At 41.8% G+C, this 24,797-nt stretch overlaps 1 protein-coding gene across 1 annotated transcript; it reads right to left on the reverse strand.

Annotated features, from left to right (window-relative positions):
* Nucleotides 1-10,799: 10,799 nt before the first annotated feature.
* ADIPOQ (adiponectin, C1Q and collagen domain containing) lies at nucleotides 10,800-22,274 on the reverse strand. Its single transcript, XM_066347484.1, has 3 exons — nucleotides 22,157-22,274; nucleotides 14,568-14,789; nucleotides 10,800-13,053 (listed from the first exon to the last, which is right to left on the reverse strand). The coding sequence occupies exons 1-3, from the start codon at nucleotides 22,239-22,241 to the stop codon at nucleotides 12,533-12,535; spliced, it is 828 nt and encodes a 275-aa protein (XP_066203581.1). The 5' UTR covers nucleotides 22,242-22,274; the 3' UTR covers nucleotides 10,800-12,532.
* Nucleotides 22,275-24,797: the final 2,523 nt, after the last annotated feature.

Raw genomic sequence — 24,797 nt, forward strand, 5'->3', positions numbered from 1 at the left:
CTGGCTGGTTGGCTCAGTGGTAGAGTGCTGGCCTGGCGTGCAGGAGTCCTGGGTTCAATTCCCGGCCAGGGCACATAGGAGAAGCGCCCATCTGCTTCTCCACCCCTCCCCCTCTCCTTCCTCTCTGTCTCTCTCTTCCCCTCCCGCAGTCAAGGCTCCATTGGAGCAAAAAGATGGCCCGGGCGCTGGGGATGGCTCCTTGGCCTCTGCCCCAGGTGCTAGAATGGTTCTGTCCGGGACAGAGCGACGCCCCGGATGGGCAGAGCATCGCCCCCTGGTGGGTGTGCCGGGTGGATCCCGGTCGGGCGCATGTGGGAGTCTGTCTGACTGCCTCCCCGTTTCCAGCTTCAGAAAAATACCAAAAAAAAAAAAAAAAAAATTATTTGAAAATATCATTGTTCATGAATGTAAAATATTTTATCATGCAACTGTACTATTCTTCCATTATTGAATATTTAATTTGTTTCCAATTTTTCTCCATTATGAATGATACCACAGCAAGTATCTTTGTACCAAGTTTTACCTCCCATTTAGAATTATTTCCTTCATATATAATCTCAGGAATTTAATTATTAGGCAAAATGTATTAACATTTTAAAGGTCCATGATAAAAATGTGACAAATTTATTTTTAAAGAGTTGGATCATTATTTCAGCAAGAGTATGAAAAGATGCCAAATTCATGTCCCCATAACACATTAAATATTACCACCTAAAACAATCTTTTATCAGTTGTATGGTTGAGAAGATATGGCATAACATTGTTGTTTTAATCTGTATTTATTCGACAGAAAGAAATAGTGCATATTTTTATAAGTTACCTAAATTTATAATTTAGTTACATTTTCTTTTTTCTGGTTTATTTCTTTGTATTCTTGCCCATGTGGTTATTGGGGACATTGAGTTTTTCTTATCATTTGTTTGCCTTCTTCATTAATAAGGGCATTAATGTGCCATATTTATTACAAATAACAACAGGCTTACTAATTGCCTTGTAATTATGCCCATTTTTTTAAAGCACTGAAATTTAAAGTTTTATGTATCACATTTATTTATGTTTTCCTATATTGATTATTTTCTCATTTTAAATTCAGAAGGTCTACTCTATTTAGATTTGGTAGTCACTTTTATGTGCTTTTTAGAGTTTTTAAAATAATTTAATTTTCTAATTTTAGTTATTTTAATTATCTGACCTATTTGTAATCTTTTTCAAACATACATGAGAGAAGGCCAAGAAAGTTCCTTTGTTTTAAATAACTGAACTATATAAAGCTTCCTTTATCACATGAAACTTTTGCATATCTTAGGATCTAATTTTGAGCAACATATGTTCCATTAATCTGTCTATTCTTATGCCAGAAATACTGCTTTTTAAAAAAAAATTCCCATTGATTTGAGAGAGAGAGAGAGAGAGAGGGAGAGGAAGGGAAGAGGGAGAGACAGAAAGAAGAAGAAAAGAAAAGAGAGAAAGAAGCATCAACTGTTTCACTTAGTTGTTCTATTTGGTTGTGTACTCATTGATTGTTTCTTGTAGGGGCCTTGACTGGGGGTTGAAGGCATAACCTAGGCATGGCCAACATATGGCTCGCAGGCCAGATCTGGCACATGTAATGAGTTTATGTGGCCCGCAATTACTTTTTTTTTTTTTTTTTTTTTTTTGTATTTTTCCGAAGCTGGAAAGGGGGAGGCAGTCAGACTGACTCCCGCATGCGCACGACCGGGATCCACCCGGCATGCCCACCAGGGGGCGATGCTCTGCCCATCTTGGGGCATCGCTCTGTTGCAATCAGAGCCATTCTAGCGCCTGAGGCAGAGGCCACAGAGCCATCCTCAGCACCCGGGCAAACTTTGCTCCAGTGGAGCCTTGGCTGCAGGAGGGGAAGAGAGAGACAGAAAGGAAGGAGAGGAGGAGGGGTGGAGAAGCAGATGGGCGCTTCTCCTGTGTGCCCTGGCCGGGAATCAAACCTGGGACTCCTGCACGCCAGGCCAACGCTCTACCACTGAGCCAACCAGCCAAGGCCTGCAATTACATTTTTGTTTTGTTTTGTTTTTTTTGTATTTTTCTGAAGCTGGAAACGGAGAGAGACAGTCAGACAGACTCCCACATGCGCCTGACTGTGATACACCCGGCACGCCCACCAGGGGCGACGCTCTGCCCACCAGGGGGCGATGCTCTGCCCCTCAGGGGCGTCGCTCTGCTGCGACCAGAGCCACTCTAGCGCCTGGGGCAGAGGCCAAGGAGCCATCCCCAGCGCCCGGGCCATCTTTGCTCCAATGGAGCCTTGGCTGCGGGAGGGGAAGAGAGAGACAGAGAGGAAGGAGAGGGGGAGGGGTGGAGAAGCAGATGGGCGCTTCTCCTATGTGCCCTGGCCGGGAATCGAACCCGGGACTCCTGCACGCCAGGCCAACGCTCTACCACTGAGCCAACCAGCCAAGGCCCCTAATTACATTTTTAATGTTCTCTGCTACTTTAAAATCTCAGCTACTCAGAAGTGGAAGCGTCTTTGATTATTGGAAATCAAGATATTTAAGAAGATAGTGATACATGAAAAAGAATTCCACATGTGACTAATCTAGGGTTAACTTTCAAAAATTGGTCGAATGGATTCACAATACTTCTTTATTTTTAAAAAAAAATTTATTATAAATATTTACAACTTTTGTACTCGTCTGTACTCGATATGAACTGTTTGATGTTTAGCAGCAATGTGAAACCCACATTCTTTTAGGCGGAGTTTGCCAGTGCGCACCCAAGGTCAAACAATTCATTATTTTTGTGGTCAAGTGTGCTGAATCAAGTGGCATTGTAGCATAGACAATAGCTGCAGTTGATAACTGAAAACGTGTCCAGGCTGTTATTAAAATGAAATAATTGTTTTATTTGCAATATAACCCCTTCAAGCTTATTCCATTAATTAAATATTGTTTTGATTGATCATGATACAGTTTGGATATTTATATGGTATATAATTATATTTTTATTAAAATAATATTGTACATTAAAATTTTTTTCACTAACTTACATTTATTCATAAACAAATTACATCCGGCCTGTGAAAAAAGTTTTCTTTCTAATCTGGCCCGGGGGCAAAAACTGTTGGCCACTCCTGGCATAACCTCTGGCATGCTGAGTCATTGCTTTATCCCCTGAGTCACCTGTCAGGGCCATCCTCATATTTCCTTTTAACAACCAGACTTTTCCTCTTAAAATAAATTCAGTGACTTATTTTTACAAAGACAAGCTTTTTCACTACTAGTATTTATTTACAAGATTACTGACATTAGGGATACAGGCTGTATAAATACCCTGTCCCCCAAATGTCTTAAAACTAGGAAGAAGAAAAGACTAGTGGAATTGTGGTTCATTCTTTATACAGCATGAGCTTTGGAGTTAGGCACATCTGAGTATGAATTCTTGCTCTATGATTTACTAGTTTATAATTTTAAAAAAATGATTATATGCTTGGTACATAATAGATACTCAATAAATATTTACTGAATGAATGAATATTCTCTGTAAAGAATTCAAACATGAACCTGACCTATGGTGGCTGAGTGGATAAAGTATTGACCTGGAACACTGAGGTCCCTGGTTCGAAACCCTAGACTTGCCCAGTCAAGGCACATACAGAAAGTAACTACCATGAGTTGATGCTTCTCACTTCTCTCCTCTCTCTCTCTCTCTCTCTCTCTCTCTCTCTAAAAATCAATAAATAAAATCTAAAAAAAAAAAAATTCAGAAATGAAAAAGTGGTTTTTTTTTTTTTCTGTATTTTTCTGAAGCTAGAAACCGGGAGAGACAGTCAGACAGACTCCCGCATGCGCCCGACTGGGATCCACCCGGCACGCCCACCAGGAGCTACACTCTGCTCACCAGGGGGCAAGGCTCTGCCCCTCCAGGGCGTCGCTCTGCCGCGACCAGAGCCACTCTAGCGCCTGGGGCAGAGGCCAAGGAGCCATCCCCAGCGCCCGGGCCATCTTTGCTCCAATGGAGCCTTGGCTGCGGGAGGGGAAGAGAGAGACAGAGAAGAAGGGGGCGGGTGGAGAAGCAAATGGGCGCTTCTCCTGTGTGCCCTGGCCGGGAATCGAACCCGAGTCCCCCGCACGCCAGGCCAACGCTCTACCGCTGAGCCAACCGGCCAGGGCCGATGAAAAAGTTTTGTCCACATGAAATTTCCAAGCTAGAAAGTTAATTACTGGTAAAATAAGTACAAATGAAACTAGAATTCTAGGTTTGATTTCATGGAGCCTAATGACTTAATTGCATTACCATCTATTCTAGGTAACTAGGAGTCAGTCTGGGCCTTGGGCACAGTCACAGACTAATTCCTGATCCCTTGTATTCTTTGGATGTGAGTATGAGAAATCAACTGAAGGTAGCCTAGCATAAAAGGGGAAATGGTACAAAATCTAAGAACCAATGTCTCAAGGGACCTATGGGCTGGAACCAAAATGTGAAAAGCTTCTGGGAGCCAAAGTTCTTATTCTCTGTCTCTGAATTTGGAGATAAATATTTCTGCTCTGTTGATGTGGCCATGCTGACTACATTAGTCTTTGCACAGCATATGATGTACTCTTACTGTCTCTTCCAGGCAAAGGATAAATCAGAGGCTGGGGTTACAAGCAAGACCTTATTTGGTCTCAAACTCCCTTGGTCAAGGAGTTCAAGTGCCCTCCAGGTTCTCTCTTCAGCAATGGAACAATGGTTTATCTCATGATTGGAGTTATTGTCTTTGACTTCCATCATTTTCAGGGTACATTTTATTTTATTTTTTAAGATTTTATTTATTGATTTTCCAGAGAGAGAAGAAAGAAAGAGAGGGAGGAGGAATGAGAAGTATCAATTCATAGTTGCTTCCCTTTAGTAAAGTTCGTTGCTTGCTGTTGCATGTGCCTTGACCGGGCAAGGCCAGGGTTTAGAACCAGCAACCTCAGCATTCCAGGCTGACATTCTATACACTGTGCTACCACAGGCCAGGCATTCAGAGTACATTTTATATATTTCCTATTCCTTAATCCATCCTCTTTATTTTCCTCTTTGAGTATTGTGCGGCATGGAATGTTCAGTACCAGCCAAGATGATGTAAGTCAACTATAGTTTATCTTTTCCACTTATTACAATCAAAACCTGGATAAAAAGCAAATAAAAATAAACCACTCCCAAATACATTAAAAGTCTGAAAAGTAAACAATAACAGGCATATTGATGAAAAATAACAACCCTTAGCCTGAGTAAGTTTTATGGAGGGTTTTGTTTTTTGTTTTTTGTTTTTTGTATTTTTCTGAAGCTGGAAACAGGGAGGCAGTCAGACAGACTCCCGCATGTGCCCGACCAGGATCCACCCGGCACGCCCACCAGGGGGCGATGCTCTGCCCCTCTGGGGCATCACTCTGTCGGGACCAGAGCCACTCTAGCGCCTGGGGCAGAGGCCACAGAGCCATCCCCAGCGCCCAGGCCATCTTTTGTTCCAGTGAAGCCTCGGCTGCGGGAGGGGAAGAGAGAGACAGAGAGGAAGGAGGGGGGGAAGGGTGGAGAAGCAGATGGGCGCCTCTCCTGTGTGCCCTGGCCAGGAATCGAACCCGGGACTTCCGCACGCCAGGCCAACGCTCTACCACTGAGCCAACTGGCCAGGGTCTATGAAGTTTTTTTTTAATCTCATGGATCTGACCTGAAGGCAGGTCAAGTCCTGAAACTGTGTATTAGGCACTGTTAGAAAAACTCCAGAAATCTACTCTTTTTTTTTTTTTTTACAGACTCAGAGAGAGGGATAGATAGGGACAGACAGACAGGAATGGAGAGAGATGAGAATCATTAATCATTTTTTTTTGTTGCGACACCTTAGTTGTTCATTGATTGCTTTGTCATATGTGCCTTGACCATGGGGCTACAGCAGACCGATTAACCCCTTGCTTGAGCCAGTGACTTTGGGTTCAAGCTGGTGAGCTTTTGCTCAAACCAGATGAGCTTGTGCTCAAGCTGGTGACTTCGGGGTCTCAAACCTGGGTCCTCCGCATCCCAGTCTGATGCTCTATCCACTGCGCCACTGCCTGGTCAGGCAGAAATCTACTCTTGATGAGCAGATAAGTATGAAAAAGCAACCCTTGCATGACAGAGTTTAAGAAAAATCGCTGAGCCTGACCAGGTGGTGGCGCAGTGGATAGAGCGCCAGACTGGGATGCGGAAGGACCCAGGTTCGAGACCCCGAGGTCGCCAGCTTGAGCGCGGGCTCATCTGGCTTGAACAACAACAACAAAAAAAGCTCACCAACTTGGACCCAAGGTTGCTGGTTGGAGCAAGGGGTTACTCAGTCTGTTGAAGGCCTGTGGTCAAGGCACATATGAGAAAGCAATCAATGAACAACTAAGGTGTTGCAATGAAAACTCTCTGTTTCTGTCTGTCCCTATCTATCCCTCTCTCTGACTCTTTCTCTGTCCTTATAAAAAGAAAGAAAGAAAGAAAAATCGCTGACATTATTTTTATGTTTTAGTTCTGTTTTCTCTCCTAGCTCTTCCATGAGACCAGCCCCAGCCACTAAGCTGCATTGCCATAGCAGCAGAGGCAACACAGGATCTAAAATTCCCAAAGAAAAATCCATCTCTATGCAAAAGGAGTTGTGCTGATCAAAGAATGTGAGATACTCCTTGTTATTTTCTTTTCTTTCTTTTCTCTTGCTGCTTTTTCCACAAAGGCAACCCCAGTCACATAGAACAGGAGAATAGGAAACTAAACTTAGAGGGAACTAAACAGGAAACTAAAACTTAGAGGGAATCATGGCTTCTTGGCCAGGGTTTCTGGGGGATGGAGAGTATGGAGAAATGTAGAGAGGAAAGAGCTGGGTAAGGATATTATTGAATTCTGAATAGGTCCTACATAAAGTCCTAGATGCAATGCTCAATTGTACACATGCAGAACAAACTCAAATAAGCATTGTGAAGTCTTCAAGAACTGAACAACCAAGTCCCAGACTGAACTCTGACAGACCCAAATAGCATAACAAAGCCTTGAAAACTGAATCAACACTGGAATCACAAAAGGTGAGACACAATTTGTACTCTGAATCATTACCTACTAACACAAACAAATAAAAAATAAAATAAAAAAACACCAACATTCTCTAGAGGATTTTAACAGAACCTGGAATCTCATTACATAATGTTCAAAATATTCTGGATACAATCCAGAATTACTTAATGCCCAAAGAACCAGGAAAATATGACCAATACTCAGGAGAAGAGAAAAGTCAACAGATGCCAACCTCAGTATTACTCCAATTGGAATTGCCAAACATTATTTAAAAACATCTATTATAACTATGAGGTAAAGATGGACATTTTTTAAGTAAATAGAAAGATAAAAGTTCTCAGCAGAGAAAGATAATTTTTAAAGAAAAAGTTAAATGAAAATTTTAAACTGTAAGATACAATATCTGAAATTAACAATGTACCAGATGAACTCAAATAGCAGAATGGAGATGATGGAGGAAGAGAACTTCAAGATAGAGCAATAGAAATCATGCAGTTAAAGAACTGGAAGAGGTCCTGGATCATAGCACAGTGGATAGAGCATCTGCTGGGAGCACTGTGGTCGTGGATCTCTGCCTGGGTTACCAGTTCCAGCCCAGGGTTGCCAGTTTCAGCTCAGTGTCACCAATCCCAATTCCGGCATTGCTGATTCTGATCCTGGGGTCACTGGCTCATCCTGAGGGTGCCAGCTCAAACCTGAAGTCACTGATTTGAGCCCCAGTGAAGGCACATTTGAGATGTGCAACTAAATGGAACAATGAATCAATGCTTTTCTCTCTCTCTTTCTCTTCCCTCCTCTCCCTTCCTCTTTCTCAAAAGTAAAAAAATAAAAGAATAGAAAGAAAATGATTGAAAAAAATTAACAGAACCTCAGAGACTTGTCAAGTTAACATTCATATTATTGGAATCTCAGTAGGAAAAAATAGACTGATTCAGAAAATACATTTAAAGAAATAATGTCAGAAAACTTTCCAAATTTAGGGGAAGACATATGTTTCCAGATTCAAGAAACTTAATAAATTCTAATCAGGTAAAAAAAAAAAAATTATACCCAAGCACACCATAATCAAATTGTTGAAAACCAAAGGTGAAGAAAAAATCTTGAAAGAAGCCATAAAAAAAATCAATTATACATAAGGGAAACTAAGACTATAGATTTTGTGTCAGAAACCATAGAGCCCAAAGACTGAGACATCTTCAAAGCATGAGAAAATAAATAAATAAATAAATAAATAAATAAATAAATAAATAAATAAAATAAGTAAGTAAATAAATAGGTGAAAGTAAAGAACTGTCAACTCAGAATTCTATATTTAACAAAAATAACCTTCAGGAATACAGGCAAAATAAAAACATTGTCAGAGGAAGGAAACTAAAAGAATGTGTCACCAGCAAACTTTTTAAAAATAAAATATTAAAGAACATTTTTCCGAATGAGGAATTTATACTGGAGGAAAATATAAATTTAAATAACTAAGAAAGAACAAGAAAAATGATCTTATTTGTATAAACAGAGTTCTTTTGTCTTCTTATATTCTCCAAAATATAACTATTGAAAGCCAAAATTATAACATTGTTTATAATGTTTCTATGCAGCTAGATTTAATATATATGACAACTGTAACATAACCTGTGTGGTTATAGGCCTCTATATTTTACTTGAAATGGTAAAATATTAGTTCTTTGTAGACAGTGAAAAGTTAGGTATATATATTATTATCCTTTGAGCAACTACTAAAAAACACATCAAAGACATACAGCCAAAAAGCCAACAAATAAATTAAGATGAGACACTGTGAAATATTCAAATAATCCAAAAGAAGCCAGGAAAAAGAATAAAACACAGGGGTAAATAGAAAACAAACAAAACAATAGCTTTAAATTCAACCATAACAACAATTATGTTAAATTGTTTAAGCATCAATTAAAAGAGGTTTTCAGCCTGACCTGTGGTGGCGCAGTGGATAAAGCGTCGACCTGGAAATGCTGAGGTCGCTGGTTCAAAACCCTGGGCTTGCCTGGTCAAGGTACATATGGGAGTTGATGCTTCCAGCTCCTCCCCACCTCTTCTCTCTCTCTCTCTCTCTCTCTCTCTCTCTCTCTCTCTCTCTCTCTCTCTGTCTCTCTCTCTCCCTTTCTCTCTCCTCTCTAAAATGAATTAAAAAAAAAAAAAAGAGGTTTTCAGATTGGATGAAAAAGAAGACCCAATCACAGGCAACCTATAAAAAAATGTATTTTAAATATAATAATACAAATAGATTTAAAGTAGTATGATGGAAGAAGACATGCCATTCAAACAATAATGAAAAGAAAGCTAGAGTGCCTATATTAATTTCAGAAAAACTAGGCTTCGGAATAGGAAAAATTACCAGAGATAAACAGACAGACATCATATAATGACAAAGGGTAAGTTCACCAAGAAAATGTAATACTAACTGTGGTTGTACCTAACAAGACAGTTCCAAAATACTTAAAGCAAAAGCTAACAGAACTGAAGAGAAATAGAAAAACCCACACTTACAGTTGAATCTCATAGAACCATTAATCCAAAAATCTTGGCCACAGTTTCTCCCAGGAGGTGTTATGAAGATTGGCTCTCTCTGTTTCCACAAAGAAATTATCCTCCTTTAGAGAGTTTAGAGAGAATTGACATTGTGTCTACGGCTGAGGGGATCCCATTTTAGCCAGATGTACAACTGTGAGCATGGTCACACATTATCTATTTAATGACATTTTAAAGATAATCCATTTTCTTTATCTTTCTGAGAAACCTTAGGAAACTCAAACATAACATTAACAGTATTGTGAACAAATTTTTAAATTTTTATTTATTTTTTCTTGAGTTAGAAGCGAGGAGGCAAAGAGACAGACTCTCAGAATCCACCCAGCAAACCTCTTACAGGGCGATGCTCTCTGCTCATCTGGGGCTGTTGCTCTGTTATTTGGCAACCAAGCTCTTTAAGCACCAGAGGCAAGGCCATGGAGCCATCCTCAGCACCAGGAACAACTTGCTCCAACTGAGCCATGGCTGTGGGAGGGGAAGAGAAGATAGAGAGAAGGAAGAGGAGGAGGGGTGGAGAAGCAGATGTTTGCTTCTCCTGTGTGCTCTGACTGGGAATTGAACCCAGGACTTCCACACGCTGGGCAGATGCTCTACCACTGAGCCAACTGGCCAAGGCCCAAATGTTGTTCTTATATTCATCATCTGTTATTTCACTTCTGGTAACTGTATCCAGATTTTGTTTTAGGGAAAATACTCCTTCCCCATATTGAGCCATGATCAACTTGAATCTATAGTCCATTCTCCTGACTCCAGTGATTGGTCAGAGATGGGCATACAACTCAGCCAAAGCCAATGAGATGCAATGACATACTTGCTGAGGCTTCCAAAGAGAAAACTTCGTTCTGCTCCTGGGATGCACCAGAAAAAAGGATGTCCCTTTGGCTAGATGATGTGGTGAGAGGCAGGCTACATTTTTTTTCGATATCATGAGGGAGAGCCAGAACTGCGCGGTGTAGCTTGAGGGTGAAGCCTACACTGTTGAAGACAGAGTAGGAAGACTGAGAGAAAAGGGTCTTTAATGGTAACATTTGAGCCTGTGTTTGACAAAACAGCTCTGGTATTCTCCATTATGCAGGGAATTTTTTTTCTCTCTTTAGTTTGAGTTGGATTTTCTGTTGTTCAAAACCCAGAGTTCTGACTATGACAAGGTTTACTCCTTCATCCCTCTGTGAACCCTGTGTCTTTCTCCAAAAATAAAAACAAAAGGCATGTGGTAAAAATGCTTTTACTTTTAATGCTGGACAGTATCTTACTTGTAGAAAATAATTTTTTAAAAATGTTTTATATGTAGAAATAATAATCACTTAATGAACAGCAACACAAGTATAAAAAAGAATCATTCAGAATTTAAAACTGTAAGCAAAAGAAATAGGTCTTCCACTTCTATATTTATACAGAACGCTATTAACTTTGCTTTTGTTAAAACATTTGAAGAGCATTAGCCAAGCTATTGTCTCTTGAGAGTATGTTTACCAGTATCACCTACTTGTAATTCTTTTTTTCTTTTTGAGGAATATTTCACAATTAAAAGTTATATATGATATATTTAAGGTGCACAATTTGATAATTCGATATAAATATACACTGTGAAATAATCACCACAATCAAGCTAATTATCATATTATCTCAGACAGTTATTGTTTTCTTTCCTTTTTTTTTTTTTTTTTTTATATAATTCTTAAAGGACAAGAGTAGATTCAGAAGGCCCAGGTCTTCCCAGACCAAGTTGGTACTCAAGGAAGGAATCGTTTTCCAATTCCTCTGTGGGTTTTGCACTGCAAGTTCAAGCTACCTCCTTGAGGAAAAATTCTTCAAGAGTTCTAGAAAGCAAAGTCACTCTAAAACGCTCTGAAAAGTATTCAAACTGTACAGTAGAAAAAAGAATTATGTACTGAAAATCAAGGAGTTCCTAAACTAACAATATTTTTATAGATAAGAATTTGTAGATAATGTTTTGTAGGTATGAAGAGGTTGAAATGGAGTTGATTCTGGGTAGATGTGAAATTCAAGAAGTTGGTCTTCATGAGGCATTCATCAAGGACCAGCGAGTGGACTCAGATGGGAAGGAAACATGGTCTTTCCAAGAAGCCGTTCTTGGCCTGGGAGGGTGGGAGAAGAATGTCTTCTACGTCCAGGACTGTCATCCAGGGTAACACATGAAGAAGCACAGGGGTACAGCATGCGAGGGAGGTTTGCAGGGAAGGGTATAACATCAGAGAAGCTTCCTGGAAGCTGACCAGGTGGCTTTGAGGAGCAGGGAAGATTTCAGCATGTGGAAATGGAGCTAGCTCTCTGCATTACAGAGAAGAGCATGAGGAAAGAGAAATGCAGGGACCGTTGAGTGGCCCAGCTGAAACGGGACCTGGTCGTAGAACCATCTGCTGTGAGGGAGTTCTGCTAGTGATGAAGATCAGAAGCCCTCGGGTGAGAAGGATGAGAGACCCCCTCCTACCAGCATCTCAAAAAAGCCAAGTATTCTTAAAAGAAGAACAGTATAACAAAAAAGGTCTATGGCCCTTAGCGTGATTTCCAGCTCCACCACTTAATACCTGTGTGAACTCAGGTATTAACTTAACTCTCTAAGCCTAAGGATCCCAAGTGCAAAAAGAAGAGAATAATATCTTTTCTGTGTACCTCACAGGGTTGGCATAAACATGAGGAGAAACAATGGACTGTCAAATGTTTTCTTGTAGTCAGTTATCTTGTCATGTAAGTGAAGCTCCCCAGTACATGCTATTTTTCTTTTATTGCCACTATGTACCAGATCCTTGAAGCCAGGAAACATACCTGTTTTAGGACTGAGAACATAGTATATGATTTTTTAAAAAAGGTAATGGATGAGTTGATGGGTAAATGCATGAATAATGTTCAGAACTCTCTGACTAAATAAGAATGACTATTCTTTGTTGGATTGTTTGGCCCGGTGGAGGCTCTGGGTTAGTGCTCATCAGTTGGTATCATGGTAGAGAAGGAAGCCTGTGAAGGTGGAGTCATTGACATTATCTGCATAGAGCCCATTGTGCTCCCCATCCCCATACACTTGGAGCCAGACTTGGTCACCCATCTCCAGATGGAGGAGCACAGAGCCAGAGGCTTGATCCAAGTCCTTGTCCTGGTATTGGTCAAAGGTGAAGAGCACAGCCTTGTCGTTCTTGTAGAGGCTGACCTTCATATCCTTCAAGTAGACTGTAATGTGGTAAGAAAAGTAGTAGAGTCCAGGAATGTTGCAGTGGAATTTGCCAGTGGTGCCATCATAGTGGTTTTGCTGGTTGAAGAAGATTTTGGTAAAGCGAATGGGAACATTGGGAACAGTGAGCCGGTTCTCCAGTCCCACACTGAATGCCGAACGGTATACAGAGGCACTTTCCCCAGGTTCTCCTTTCCTGCCTTGGACTCCCGGGAAGCCTCGGGGACCTTCAACCCCAGATATTCCAGTTTCACCAGTGTCACCCTTCGGACCAGCAAGACCTAAAGAACGAGAAAACCTCAGTGACCACAAGAAACAGAACTCCCACCCAAGTTGATTCCAACATAAAGAACTGTCCCTATAGACCCTACATACAACCTGCTTCACTTACAGAGCAAAGAACCAATGGGCACTCCCAAAGGGGAGAGTTATAACTCCCATTTCCTCATCTCCCCAAGCAAGCTCTCCAAAATATTTTTCTTTCTTTCCTTTTTTTTTTTTTTTTTTACAGAGACAGATAGAGAGAGGGACTGACAGACAGGAAGGGACAGATGAGAAGCATTGATTTTTCGTTGCGGCACCTTAGTTGTTCATTGATTGTTTTCTCATATGTGCCTTGACCAACGGGAGGGGGCTACAGTAGAGCAAATGACCCCTTTCTGAAGCCAGTGACCTTGGGTTCAAGCCAGCGAGTGACCCCGTGCTCAAACTAGTGAGCCCATGCTCTAGCGAGATGAGCCCGCACTCAAGCCAGCAATCTTGGGTTTTTGAACCTGGGTCCTCTGCATCCCGGTCCAATGCTCTGTCCACTGCGCCACCACATGGTCAGGTCCCCATAAGTATTTTTCAACCTTATGGCCTGTAAATCTCCATCATTGACCCCTCTACCTGTCAAGTCTATGTGCTGTGTTGGCTCAACCAGTCATACTTTTGCTCTTCTATCCCTTTTCTGTAAGATGCTTTCTCTCCTTTATTCTGTTCATTCATCTTTTTTTTTTTTTTGATTTTTTTTAATTTTTATTCTATTTTATTTATTCATTTTAGAGAGGAGAGAGAGAGAGAGAGAGACAGAGACAGTGGGGAGGAGCTGGAAGCATCAACTCCCATATGTGCCTTGACCAGGCAAGCCCAGGGTTTCGAACCGGCGACCTCAGCATTTCCAGGTCAACGCTTTATCCACTGCGCCACCACAGGTCAGGCTGTTCATTCATCTTTTAAGACCTAGCTTAATAAGCCCGTCCTCCTCCTTAAAGCTTTCATTGTTAATCCAAGTCTGCACTGAGGGCATTCACCCCTCTCTTCCAGGCTTTGGCGCTTGTCCACATTTAATTTGGCATATTTGGAGTAGACTTCCTTATAGGAACTTCTCATAGAGTCTTGTACATTAGACTTATCTTAACTGAACCAAGAGTCCTCCAGGAGCAGGACTGTGACCCGCAGGAAGAGTGAGTGCATTAAGTGCGGTTGAATGCCACTGGATGCAAGGGGGAATGGATAGAAACAGGACTATGAACAGATAGGGAATAGGGATGCATGAGGCGGGGGGGGGGGGGGGTGGAAAAGGGAAAGGGGAGAAAATGTTGGTAGTGCAGAGTCAAGGATACTCGATTCTACAGGCACCACTGGAAGGCCAACCCAAAATCCACTTTAGGTTTCTTATTAGCCACATAAAAAAATACTTTGCTTCTTCCCTATATCTAGGCTTTACTCAATAACTTATGTCTTTGTATAGCTCCAGAAGCCCTCCTCTACCCCGGAGAAGTCTGGTGGAGACGGCTAAATAACTGGTTCTTACCTGCATCTCCTTTCTCTCCCTTCTCTCCAGGTGTGCCATCTCTCCCATCACGGCCTGGGGTCCCATTGTGGCCAGGATGCCCTGGGATGCCTGCCATCCAACCACTGCAGACCCCCTTGGGCAGGGGAAGCGGGACTCCAGGCTCTTCGGTGGTGGCATCCAGATGATGGCTGGGCAGGACTAGCAGCAGTAGAGCAGCTCGTAGCAACAGCATCCTGAGCCCTGGAACAGATCAGCCATGAGAGAACAGACCCCACACAGCACACTTATTCGGAACCTAAGCAAGACTCTCACCGTGGCAGCAGAGTCCACTTCTGAGACCTGCTCTCCCAATACTCACCTCTTCCGGGAAGACTCTTTTATTTCAATCTTCCTAGATCTTTTTCTGCCCTGACGTTTACACTATTTAGCATATTGTATTCCTTATATGCAATCTCCTTCCCTTGACAGGATTCTGAGTTCAGTGAGGGCACGATAACTCTCCCCCAATTTACTTGTATCTGAGCACAAGACCAGGCACAGAGAAAGCTCCAAGAGTCAACTTATCAAGACTCTTTCCCTTGAGCTTTCCAAGAATGTTGGCTCAGATCATTTCATTCCGTTTAACTTCTCTTTCTCAGTTCTTTCCATTTTCGTTTTCACTTCCCTTTCTCTTATTTTCCATGTCTGTTCTCTTCTTTTTTCTCCCATGCTTTTTCTTCCTTTGCCCTTCCCTTAGGTGACGTTAGGCCACTTGGTATATTATGCACATGCATGTACACACGCACATGCACACACACACTCATACAGCCTTGCCTTGGGTTAGTCACACGACTAGAGACACATTCTAAGAGAATTTCCACTGACCATTTGCCTGGGCTACTTTGAGCCACACCTCTTCTCATGTCCCCATATCACATGCTTTTGATGTATTTTCTCAAATTACAGTTTGTCATATTGTGACTCAGTAGTATGTCAGTGTGTGTGTGGAAGAGCCTGTCTTAACTACTCTCACCAGCTTTGGATATTATCATTAAAGACACTTTTTGTTGTAGTTAGTTGAGTAAACAAAAGAAATAGTACCACACTACTTTGATTATTAGTGAGCTATACATTTTATTAAAGGCCTATTGTCTAATTTAATTTTCTATTGCAATTTAATTTCTTCTTTCATGATACTTCTGTTAGTGTTTGTTTTGTGGGGTTTTTTGTCATTTATGTTATTAGGGACAAAATGTGCTTTTTAAAAAATGTATATTTTATTGATTTTAGAGAGAGAGGAAGGGTAAGAGGAAGAGACAGGATCTGTTCTTCTATGGGCTCTGCCTGGGAATTGAACCATCAACTTCTGAGCTTTGGGACGATACTCTAACCAACTGAGCTATACGGCCAGGGCAAGGGACAGAATGTATTTTTTGAATTAATTTGTGTGAGCTCTTTTACCAACACTTTGTCACATATGTTATGATTATATTCTCTTGTATGGAGAGTATTCTTTTGTTTATCCTAATTTTTAGGTGACAGAAGTTTTAGTTTTTATATAATCAACTTTGTTGAGATATATATATATACACACACACACACACACACACACACACACACACACATATAGTTAGATAAATAGATAGATATTGCTTCTAAATGCTAAACAGTCCCTACCCATGCTAGGGTTTGGTAAATACACTATTTTGTTTTCTTCTATTGTTTGATAAATTTTAAATTTCACTCTTTAATCTATCTTTAATATTTGTTTTGGTGAAAACTGTGATCCAAAATACTCAAATGAAAAAAATACATACATAAATAAAATACTCAAATGATTTCTTTCTATTTCTTTCTTTGTGTCTACTTGTTTTGTTTAAAGACATCTTTAATCCTTTCATGACCTGATGCATCACTTATCAACTATCAAGTTCAAATATGATAAGTAAAGTGAGAATTGAGAATGAGATGGACAGATGAAAAGAAAGACAGATCGATAACTCAGCAACCAAGACAAGTGCTGACAAAGATGCTACCCCTTCATGGTCATGAGTCTCTAGTCAAGGCTCACTCTTACCATCTACATGTGCCTTTGTTGCCCTCTACTGGATTTGGAGGACTCAGGAGAGTGTTCTCAGTAGCTGCTGGGGGTTAAATAAGACTGCTTAGGTTTAGCTTGTCCCAACATAAGAGAGAGGTGAATTGATGAGAAGCCAAAGAGGAGAGACCAGCCAGGCCCATCTGTATTTAGGAAGAATATTTGTTCTGAGACTTTTAAAACTTCATATGTCCATAAACTTTCCCATTATCTGTCACCTCCACTTTCTTATTATGGGTTAGCACTAAAACTCCTGAGAAGACCTCTGAGAGGTTTGAGTTTGTTTTCTCCAGAAAGGAGGAGAACAGAATCTATGAGGCTGTGGGGATTTTTCCCCCACAGACAGCTGGTGGAGATAGGTACAGAGGACTCCAAAGATCGTAGGCAATGGAGGGCTTACAACAAAACTGTTGAAGAGAGTGCATTCTCCCAGCCCAAGAGATAGCATTCTGTCCCAATACTTCAGTGTGACAGACAGATATTTTCCACTAACAGGGACAACGGGGTTCCATGTCAATGGCATTGGATGGAGGTACTGAAAGGAGGGTGGGGGAAGAACCCATTCTGACTGAAAAAAAATTTTTTTTGGACATAGGCAGAGAGAGACAGAGAGAGGGACAGATAGGGACAGACAGACAGGAAGGGAAAGAGATGAGAAACCTCAATTCTTCATCGCAGCACCTTAGTTGTTCATTGACTGCTTTCTCAAATGTGCCTTTGACCAGCACAAAACAGTGCCCTTTGGGCTCAAGCCAGGGACCCTTGCTCAAGCCAGATGAGCCTGCATGCACTCAAACTTGGACCTCGGGGTTTCAAACCGGGGTCCCCCGCATGCCAGTCTGACGTTCTATCCACTGCACCACTGCCTGGTCAGACTGATTGAAGAAGACTGTCTTCTAACTTAGTTCTTGGTGGAAAATCAGTAATTGATAACAACTGACAGTCAGTGCAGGGTAGCTTGAGGGGTTTTTTTGTTTGTTTTTTGTTTTGTATTTTTCCGAAGCCAGAAACGGGGAGGCAGTCAGACAGACTCCCACATGCGCCCGACCGGGATCCACCCGGCATGCCCACCAGGGGGCGATGCTCTGCCCATCTTGGGGCGTCGCTCTGCCACAATCAGAGCCATTCTAGCGCCTGAGGCAGAAGCCACAGAGCCATCCTCAGCGCCCGGGCAAACTTTGCTCCAATGGAGCCTTGGCTGCAGGAGGGGAAGTGAGAGACAGAGAGGAAGGAGAGGAGGAGGGGTGGAGAAGCAGATGGGCGCTTCTCCTGTGTGCCCTGGCCAGGAATTGAACCCAGGACTCCTGCACACCAGGCCCATGCTCTACCACTGAGCCAACTGGCCAGGGCAGGGTAGCTTGAGTTTTAAAAAATTATTCCAAAATTATCTATGCTCTTTGCTTAGACATAGTAATTGTTACACTTTCATTTTGAAACTTCTGTTTCCATAGGGGAAAAATTATTAAATAAAATTGTGATCTAAGATTCAATTGTGCATATAAAGAAAACTTTCTTTTTTTTTCTTTTAGGTGAGAGGAGGGGAGATAGTGAGGCAGACTCCCACATATGTCCCAACAGCCAGGATCCACTAGGCAACCCCATCTAGGGTTGATGCTCAGCACCAAGCTATTTTTAGTACCTGAGGATGACATGGTCAGACCAACCAAGCCATTGTCAGTGCCTGGGGCCAATGCCTGAATCAGTCAAACCACAGCTGCAGGAGGGAAAAAGGAAGAGAAGGGGAGAGAGAGAGAGAGAGAGAGAGAGAGAAGCAGAGGTTGCTTCCCTTGTGTGCCTTGACTGGCACTCAAACCAAGGATGTCCATACTTTTTTTTTGCCAAGATAACTTTTACATGGATCATGAATCTCAATGCCAAGTTCCACTTATAAATTTTTGTTTTATAGAAAATCCTTATCTCACTATCTCATTTAATTCTCAAATTTTGAGACAGTATGAAGCAGAAATAAGGAGCATATGCTCCATGATTTCAGTGCTTGGGTGAAAATAATTTGTTACTACCTGTAACGTATTTTAGTTATATATTAGTTGAAGGCTTACATAGCATAATCCATATAATGTCCTTAGAACAGTGCCTGACACTTGTCAGTGCTCAGTAATTGTTAGCTCTGATTCTATCCATGTTAAAGATGAGGAAAGTGGGCTACAGGGAGGTTAAGGGACTTGTTAAGGTAAAGATCCCAGAACTACACACAGAAAAGCTTGAAATCAAACTCTGGCCTTCCAAAGCCCAATATTGGCCTCTTAGGCGTAGCTCCACATTAACTCACTGGGTGACTTTCCTATTTCCAGCTCACTTCTTAGACATCAAGCTCTTTGTCTACAAATGTGATTATTAATGATATTAATCCATATCAAGTTTAATTCACATTATTATTATATAAATCAGTTGACTACAAGTATAAAAAGTATTTTATAAATTTATAGTGTTCCACATATATAAGTGAAAAGAAGGAAAGCAAACAAATATTTATGAACCACTCCTTTAATCTCACTTCATCCCCTACCACTCTAGAAAGTAGGACTCAATTCTCACAAGAAAAATCTGAGAACCAGAGATATTTGGTAACTGCTGCCCAAGGAAAACAAATGAAAGCATGCAGAGGTGCCTTTGAATTCAAAGGCTAAGTCCCTTCTATTGCACTGGCTTTGCTGGCACACCACACACAGGGTCTGTTTGCTTTTAGAATTTTACAAGGGGAGGATCATGATGGTCTTTGGATCCTCAAGGGCCATATAATGACCTCTCATTTTCATATGTTAACATATATGAGAAATTCCACTTTGACCTGCTGGAATTTCAGTAACAACAGCAGAATTTTGTGAAATACAAAGATGAGGTCTCCTTTGGGACTGGCAGGGGACAGAACAGTGTAGGGGAAAGAAGTCACCAGACCTGGTGCCAACTCTTCCAGCAGGAAAAGGCATTAATGCACAGTTTACAAAGTCCCTGGGAGACAAAGGGACCCTAGAAATCATCTTACCCCTGCCCTCCTTTTACAAATGGGAGGCTAAGGGGAAGGAAAGAGATGCATTTATTAGATCCTTTTGGAAGCTAGCTCCCACACTAGGAGCTTTTACAAAGCATTTACTTTATTTATTATTTATTTTAATTTTTACAGAATTCCATGGAGCAGTTTTAGGGATGGGGAAACAGAGATTAAGGAGATGATCTCTGTGGCTTCCCATCTGGCTTCTAGCCAGTGAGCTTTCCATCACATTACACCTTAAAAGGTTTCTCAGACTCAGCTTCTTAATCGGCTAAATGAGATCATGCAAGACGAAGGACATGAGAACACTTTGATTTTTTTTATTATTACTGATTTGGGGGGAGGAGAGAAGAGAGAGAGAGAAACATTGATTTGTTCCACTTATTTATGCATTCATTGCTGATTCTTGTATGTGCACTGACTGGGGATTGGACCCACAACCTTAGCGTATCAGGACAACACTGTACCCAACTGAGCCACCCAGCCAAGGCTGACATGAGAACACTTTTAAATTGGCAAGAGTACTTTGGAGTATAAATTGCATGAAGCACTTTAAGTCTTATTTCATTTAATCCTCCCCATAGCCCAGCTTTTGACTTTACTACATAGAAGAATCGGAGACTCTTGGGAGACCAAGATGCTGGCTTGAGATCATACAGCTCTTGGCTTGGCATTTTAAAATGTCAGAAATGGTAGAATACTGGCAATTTCAATGGAAGAAGCAGAAATTACTTCAGCTCCCAAGAGGATTACCTGAAAGCTTTCACTTAGCCCTGGGAGAGCCGTCCCCACGCCCAAATCACACACATGTGCGCACATGGGCACGCACACATGCACACATGCATGCACGCATGCTTACTAATATATTAAAAAAATTGGTAAAGCAGAGCATTTGCACGCCGCATTTTTAGAAATTTCTCTCTTCTCTCCATGTGAAGGAATTTCTGATTGAAAGCTTCTTGTCCCCGGAGCTTCTACCTCCTGATCTCAGCCAGGTGTCTGGGGCTGTGGCTCTCCTCGCTTCACAAGGAGATGGAGAGTTTGTCCCTGCAAGCACCTTAGGACAAGAAGCAAATCCCCTGTCTGTCTTTACAACTCCTCAAGAATGAAAGGAGGGGGCAACCGGGACCAGCAATGAAGCTGCAGAGCTTCCTTTCCTCTCTTCTACTTCAAGAACAAAGTTAACACCCTCATACTTCTTTGGGCATATTCTCCCAGCATAAAGGGCTCCCCTGCTCCCCAAACTTGTCAGGAGGAGCCAGCCTTACCCTTAATAAAGGTGTCACCAGGCCCTGGCTGGTTGACTCAGAGATAGAGCATTGACCCAGTGTGTGGAAGTCTCAGGTTGGATTCTCAGTCAAGGCACACAGCAGAGGCAGTCATCTGCTTCTCCCTCCTCTCCTCACCTTCTCTTCCTCTCCCACAGCCATGGCTTGATTGATTCAAGCACATCAGCCAGCACGCTGAGGATGGCTCTCTCAAGCCTCTGCCTCAGGAGATAAAAAAAAAATAGCTCTGTTGTGAACAGCCCCAGATGAGCAGAACATTGGCCCCAGATGGGGTTCCCGGGTGGATCCATGGGGGTGCATGTGGGAATTTGTCTCTATATCTCCTCTCCTCTTACTTAAAAAAAAGTCACCAGCAGTAAGGTGGCTGCACACTTGGCAAGGCTTGAACTGAGAACCCTATCCTTCCCAGACCAGGGACCCATCCTCTGATGCAAGAGGATGAGCCTGGTTTCTAAAATGCCTCCCACACACTCTGACCTCTGTGTCCACAGCTGAAAACAACCAGGATGCCTTGGACACTGTGCACCCTGGGATGGTGAGCAGAACTGAGCTTTGCAAAGGCCAGTTGTTACTGTCAGAAAATGTCTGTTAAAAATGTTTCATAAGCTCTCAGTATATGCCAGGCCCTTTGCTCACCTTGTCTTATTTGAAACTCTCAATTACCCTGTGAGAGATCCCCACATCTGTGTAGATATTCTCAAATTGACAGATACCCCAGATCCATAGGCAACAACGATGTCTCATTCATCTTTGTATCTCATGAATCCGACCTAGTGTCTGGCCTCGAGAATCTGCTCAGTAATTTGCTGAGTAGAATCACCTGGTAGAGGTAGATTTCACACTCAGTCTGAGGCTCAGGCTTTTCCCCAGTTGCCTATTCTTGTGCTTCTTTCTGTGAGAAGTGATTGATCCCCTTTTCCTCTTATCTAATTGGACTCTATCACTGGACCATCCCTCCTACCTCACTGACCCTAAGTTTTTCTCTGGGTAGGCATCTTGCCACAGAGTCAACTGGGAAAAATCCCAGAGTGTCTCAGACACTTTGACTAGAGAAACAGTCCCCTCTCTCTTGGAGTTGTGAGAGAACTGAGGAGGCTGCCCTGGCCGGAGTGTGGCTGTATCCACCACCGCCCTCTGCCACAGGAGAGTGTGGGCGCACTGCAGCCAGGAGCCCCACTGCAGAGAAGTCATGCCCACTCCCGGCCTCAAACTTGGATCAAATTGTTCTTACCTTCAGGTGTGGGATCAGACCCACAGGCGACAGTCAGAACGGAAATGAGAAGCAGATGGTTGTTTCTCAGCAGCCTGATACTCATGAAGGCAGACAGTCCCCACCTCACAGTTCTCCTTTCCTATTGGTCAACCCAGGGAGGGCCAGAAACCAATGTGCCAGCACTTGGACCATGGCAGCTGCCCCAGGTCTCTACTCCAGGGAACTGGGTCATCTCAGCTTGGCCTTGGGATGCCAAGTGGAACTTCAGTCAAACACTCACATTCCCAGACCTTGGCCCTTATTTTTGCTTCTTATAACAGCAACAGAAGATGGGCTAAGGGTCAAGACCAGAAGCAGGAAAACAATATATACTGTTCACGAAAATTAGGGGATATTTCAAAATGAATATGAAGCAATAAAAAAAAGAAGCACTTGATTTTTTTTATTAAACAAGAACACCAGAAAATCAAATGACAAGTCAAAGAAAGTTGTTTGATTATGCAAATGCGGTACAAAACCAACTTCATTTCATTGGTGAAAATGCACTGTACAAAAGGCTGAAAGTACTGGAGTATCTGCACATTCTCTGATTCCCTAATTTTTGTAAGCAGTGTATTTGCTTTGCAGGAGAAACTTCTTTATGTAAAATGATCCACCAGTGGCCCAGGAGATCTCCCTCTCCCCACAGATACACCTCTAAAAGTCAGAGGTACCAATTACCACCAGCACATTCCTGGTCATTGTACATGATGAAGTGTGAAAATGTGTGGCCATAGGCCACAGAAACGGAAATAGTCAAAGCAGGCTGCAATAGAGTAATACTCTGGCCTGGACCCCTAGATTTGTGAGAGATTTTGTGTGTTAATTCTGAGCACTGAGGTGCGGGGAAGTTTCTGAGTGCTGTGGAGCAGGGCCAGGTTATGCCCCATAAGACCCCAAATTCCAAAAGATTATAGAGCCCCCATCCTTATGTGACTCACATTCAATATAACAGAACACCTTCAGAAAATGTGACGTTAGAATATGGTTTTCCAAAATTCTAAATAAGGCTTTGAAAGCTAACTTTTCATGTGTGTGTGCATTGTCTTTTACCAGCCAGTACCTTACACATGTGCCTTATCCCCCTATTAGGGAACCCAGCTCTGGGCTGTGGCAGCCGGAGGACCAAGGCTGCCACTTACATTGGTGTTCCTAGAAGGCTTAAGCTTAAAATAGCAACATCCATCACCTTGGACTCTTTCTTAGCAAACTCGTGTTATATTTTTGAAGGGCAGGATCAAAGCTGGTTCTTGTAAGCCACAAATTCTTATGCATTAAATCATGATCCCAGTAAGGGCTTAAGATCCCAGTAATAACTTCTATAAGACATTCAGAAACACAACGTTCTCAGGCAGAGGCTGGACAGGTAAGTATCTGCCTGCCCCACATACCACCCCCTCTGCTACACTGAGCCTTAAATCCACCAGCACAGTAAAGTAAAAGTATGACCTGTGGCCTTGTTCTTCTGCTGATACTTAACAGAAGTCCTCACTTAACCTCATCGATAGGTTCTGCAACCTTAAGTGAAGTGAAGTGAAACAAAACCAATTTTACTATAGTCTAATTCAGGGGTAGTCAACCTTTTTATACCTACCGCCCACTTTTGTATATCTGTTAGTAGTAAAATTTTCTAACCGTCCAACGCCTCCACAGTAATGGTGATTTATAAAGTAGGGAAGTAACTTTACTTTATAAAATTTATAAAGCAGAGTTACAGCAAGTTAAAGCATATAATAATAATTACTTACCAAGTACTTTATGTTGGATTTTTGCTAAGTTTGGCAGAATAAATCTTTATAAAACAACTTACTATAGTTAAATCTATCTTTTTATTTATTCTTTGGTTGCTCTGCTACCGCCCACCATGAAAGCTGGAACACCCACTAGTGGGCGGTAGAGACCAGGTTGACTACCACTGGTCTAATTGATATAAGCAAAAGTTAAGTTCCTACAGTACAGAATCTCATCAATGTTACAACAGAACACTGAATGAAACAATGTTATTTTACAACTTGCTGAATGCATATATTTCCAGAAAAGTCACATTAGGCCATTAAAATTAGTCATGAGATGCTTCCTAAGGGGCCTGTAAAAATTAGAATCTATACAATTTACCAGGTAGATTGAACCAAGGAGAAGACACACAGAAACTGTAACAACTCTCAGTTTCATCACTGTTTCAATTTTACTGTAACATTTTAAATTTATTTTTTGGTCGTGTTACTATCTTTCTCTCCTTACTAGAATGTAAATTTCACTTTACCTGTTCAATATTGTGCTACTTAGGTCTCAGAATAAGATCTGGTTCAAGGTAGGCAATTATAAATGTTGAATCAAAGAATAAGTGGATGGCTATCATCTTCCCTTGCAAATAGCTAAGATTGTTTCCCATTTTACAAAAAAAGTATCTGGAGTTCAATGAGGGTAAGTGACTTGTCCAAGGCACAGACTCAGGATTTGAAATCAGACCCATCTGACTATAAAGTCTGTATTCTTTCTTTCTTTCTTTCTTTCTTTCTTTCTTTCTTTCTTTCTTTCTTTCTTTCTTTCTTTCTCTCTCTCTCTCTCTCTCTCTCTCTCTCTCTCTCTCTCTCTCCCTCCTTCCCTCCCTCCCTCCCTC

This window comes from Saccopteryx leptura, chromosome 8, assembly GCF_036850995.1.
Source record: "Saccopteryx leptura isolate mSacLep1 chromosome 8, mSacLep1_pri_phased_curated, whole genome shotgun sequence".
Classification (NCBI taxonomy): Eukaryota; Metazoa; Chordata; class Mammalia; order Chiroptera; family Emballonuridae; genus Saccopteryx; species Saccopteryx leptura.

Coding starts and splice junctions, on each gene's coding strand:
- ADIPOQ (XM_066347484.1), bottom strand. CDS start 22,241: ATGAGTATCAGGCTGCTGAGAAACAACCATCTGCTTCTCATTTCCGTT. Junction 14,790..22,156: donor GTCTGATCCCACACCTGAAG/GTAAGAACAATT, acceptor GATCTGTTCCAG/GGCTCAGGATGCTGTTGCTA. Junction 13,054..14,567: donor GGGAGAGAAAGGAGATGCAG/GTAAGAACCAGT, acceptor CTCGTTCTTTAG/GTCTTGCTGGTCCGAAGGGT.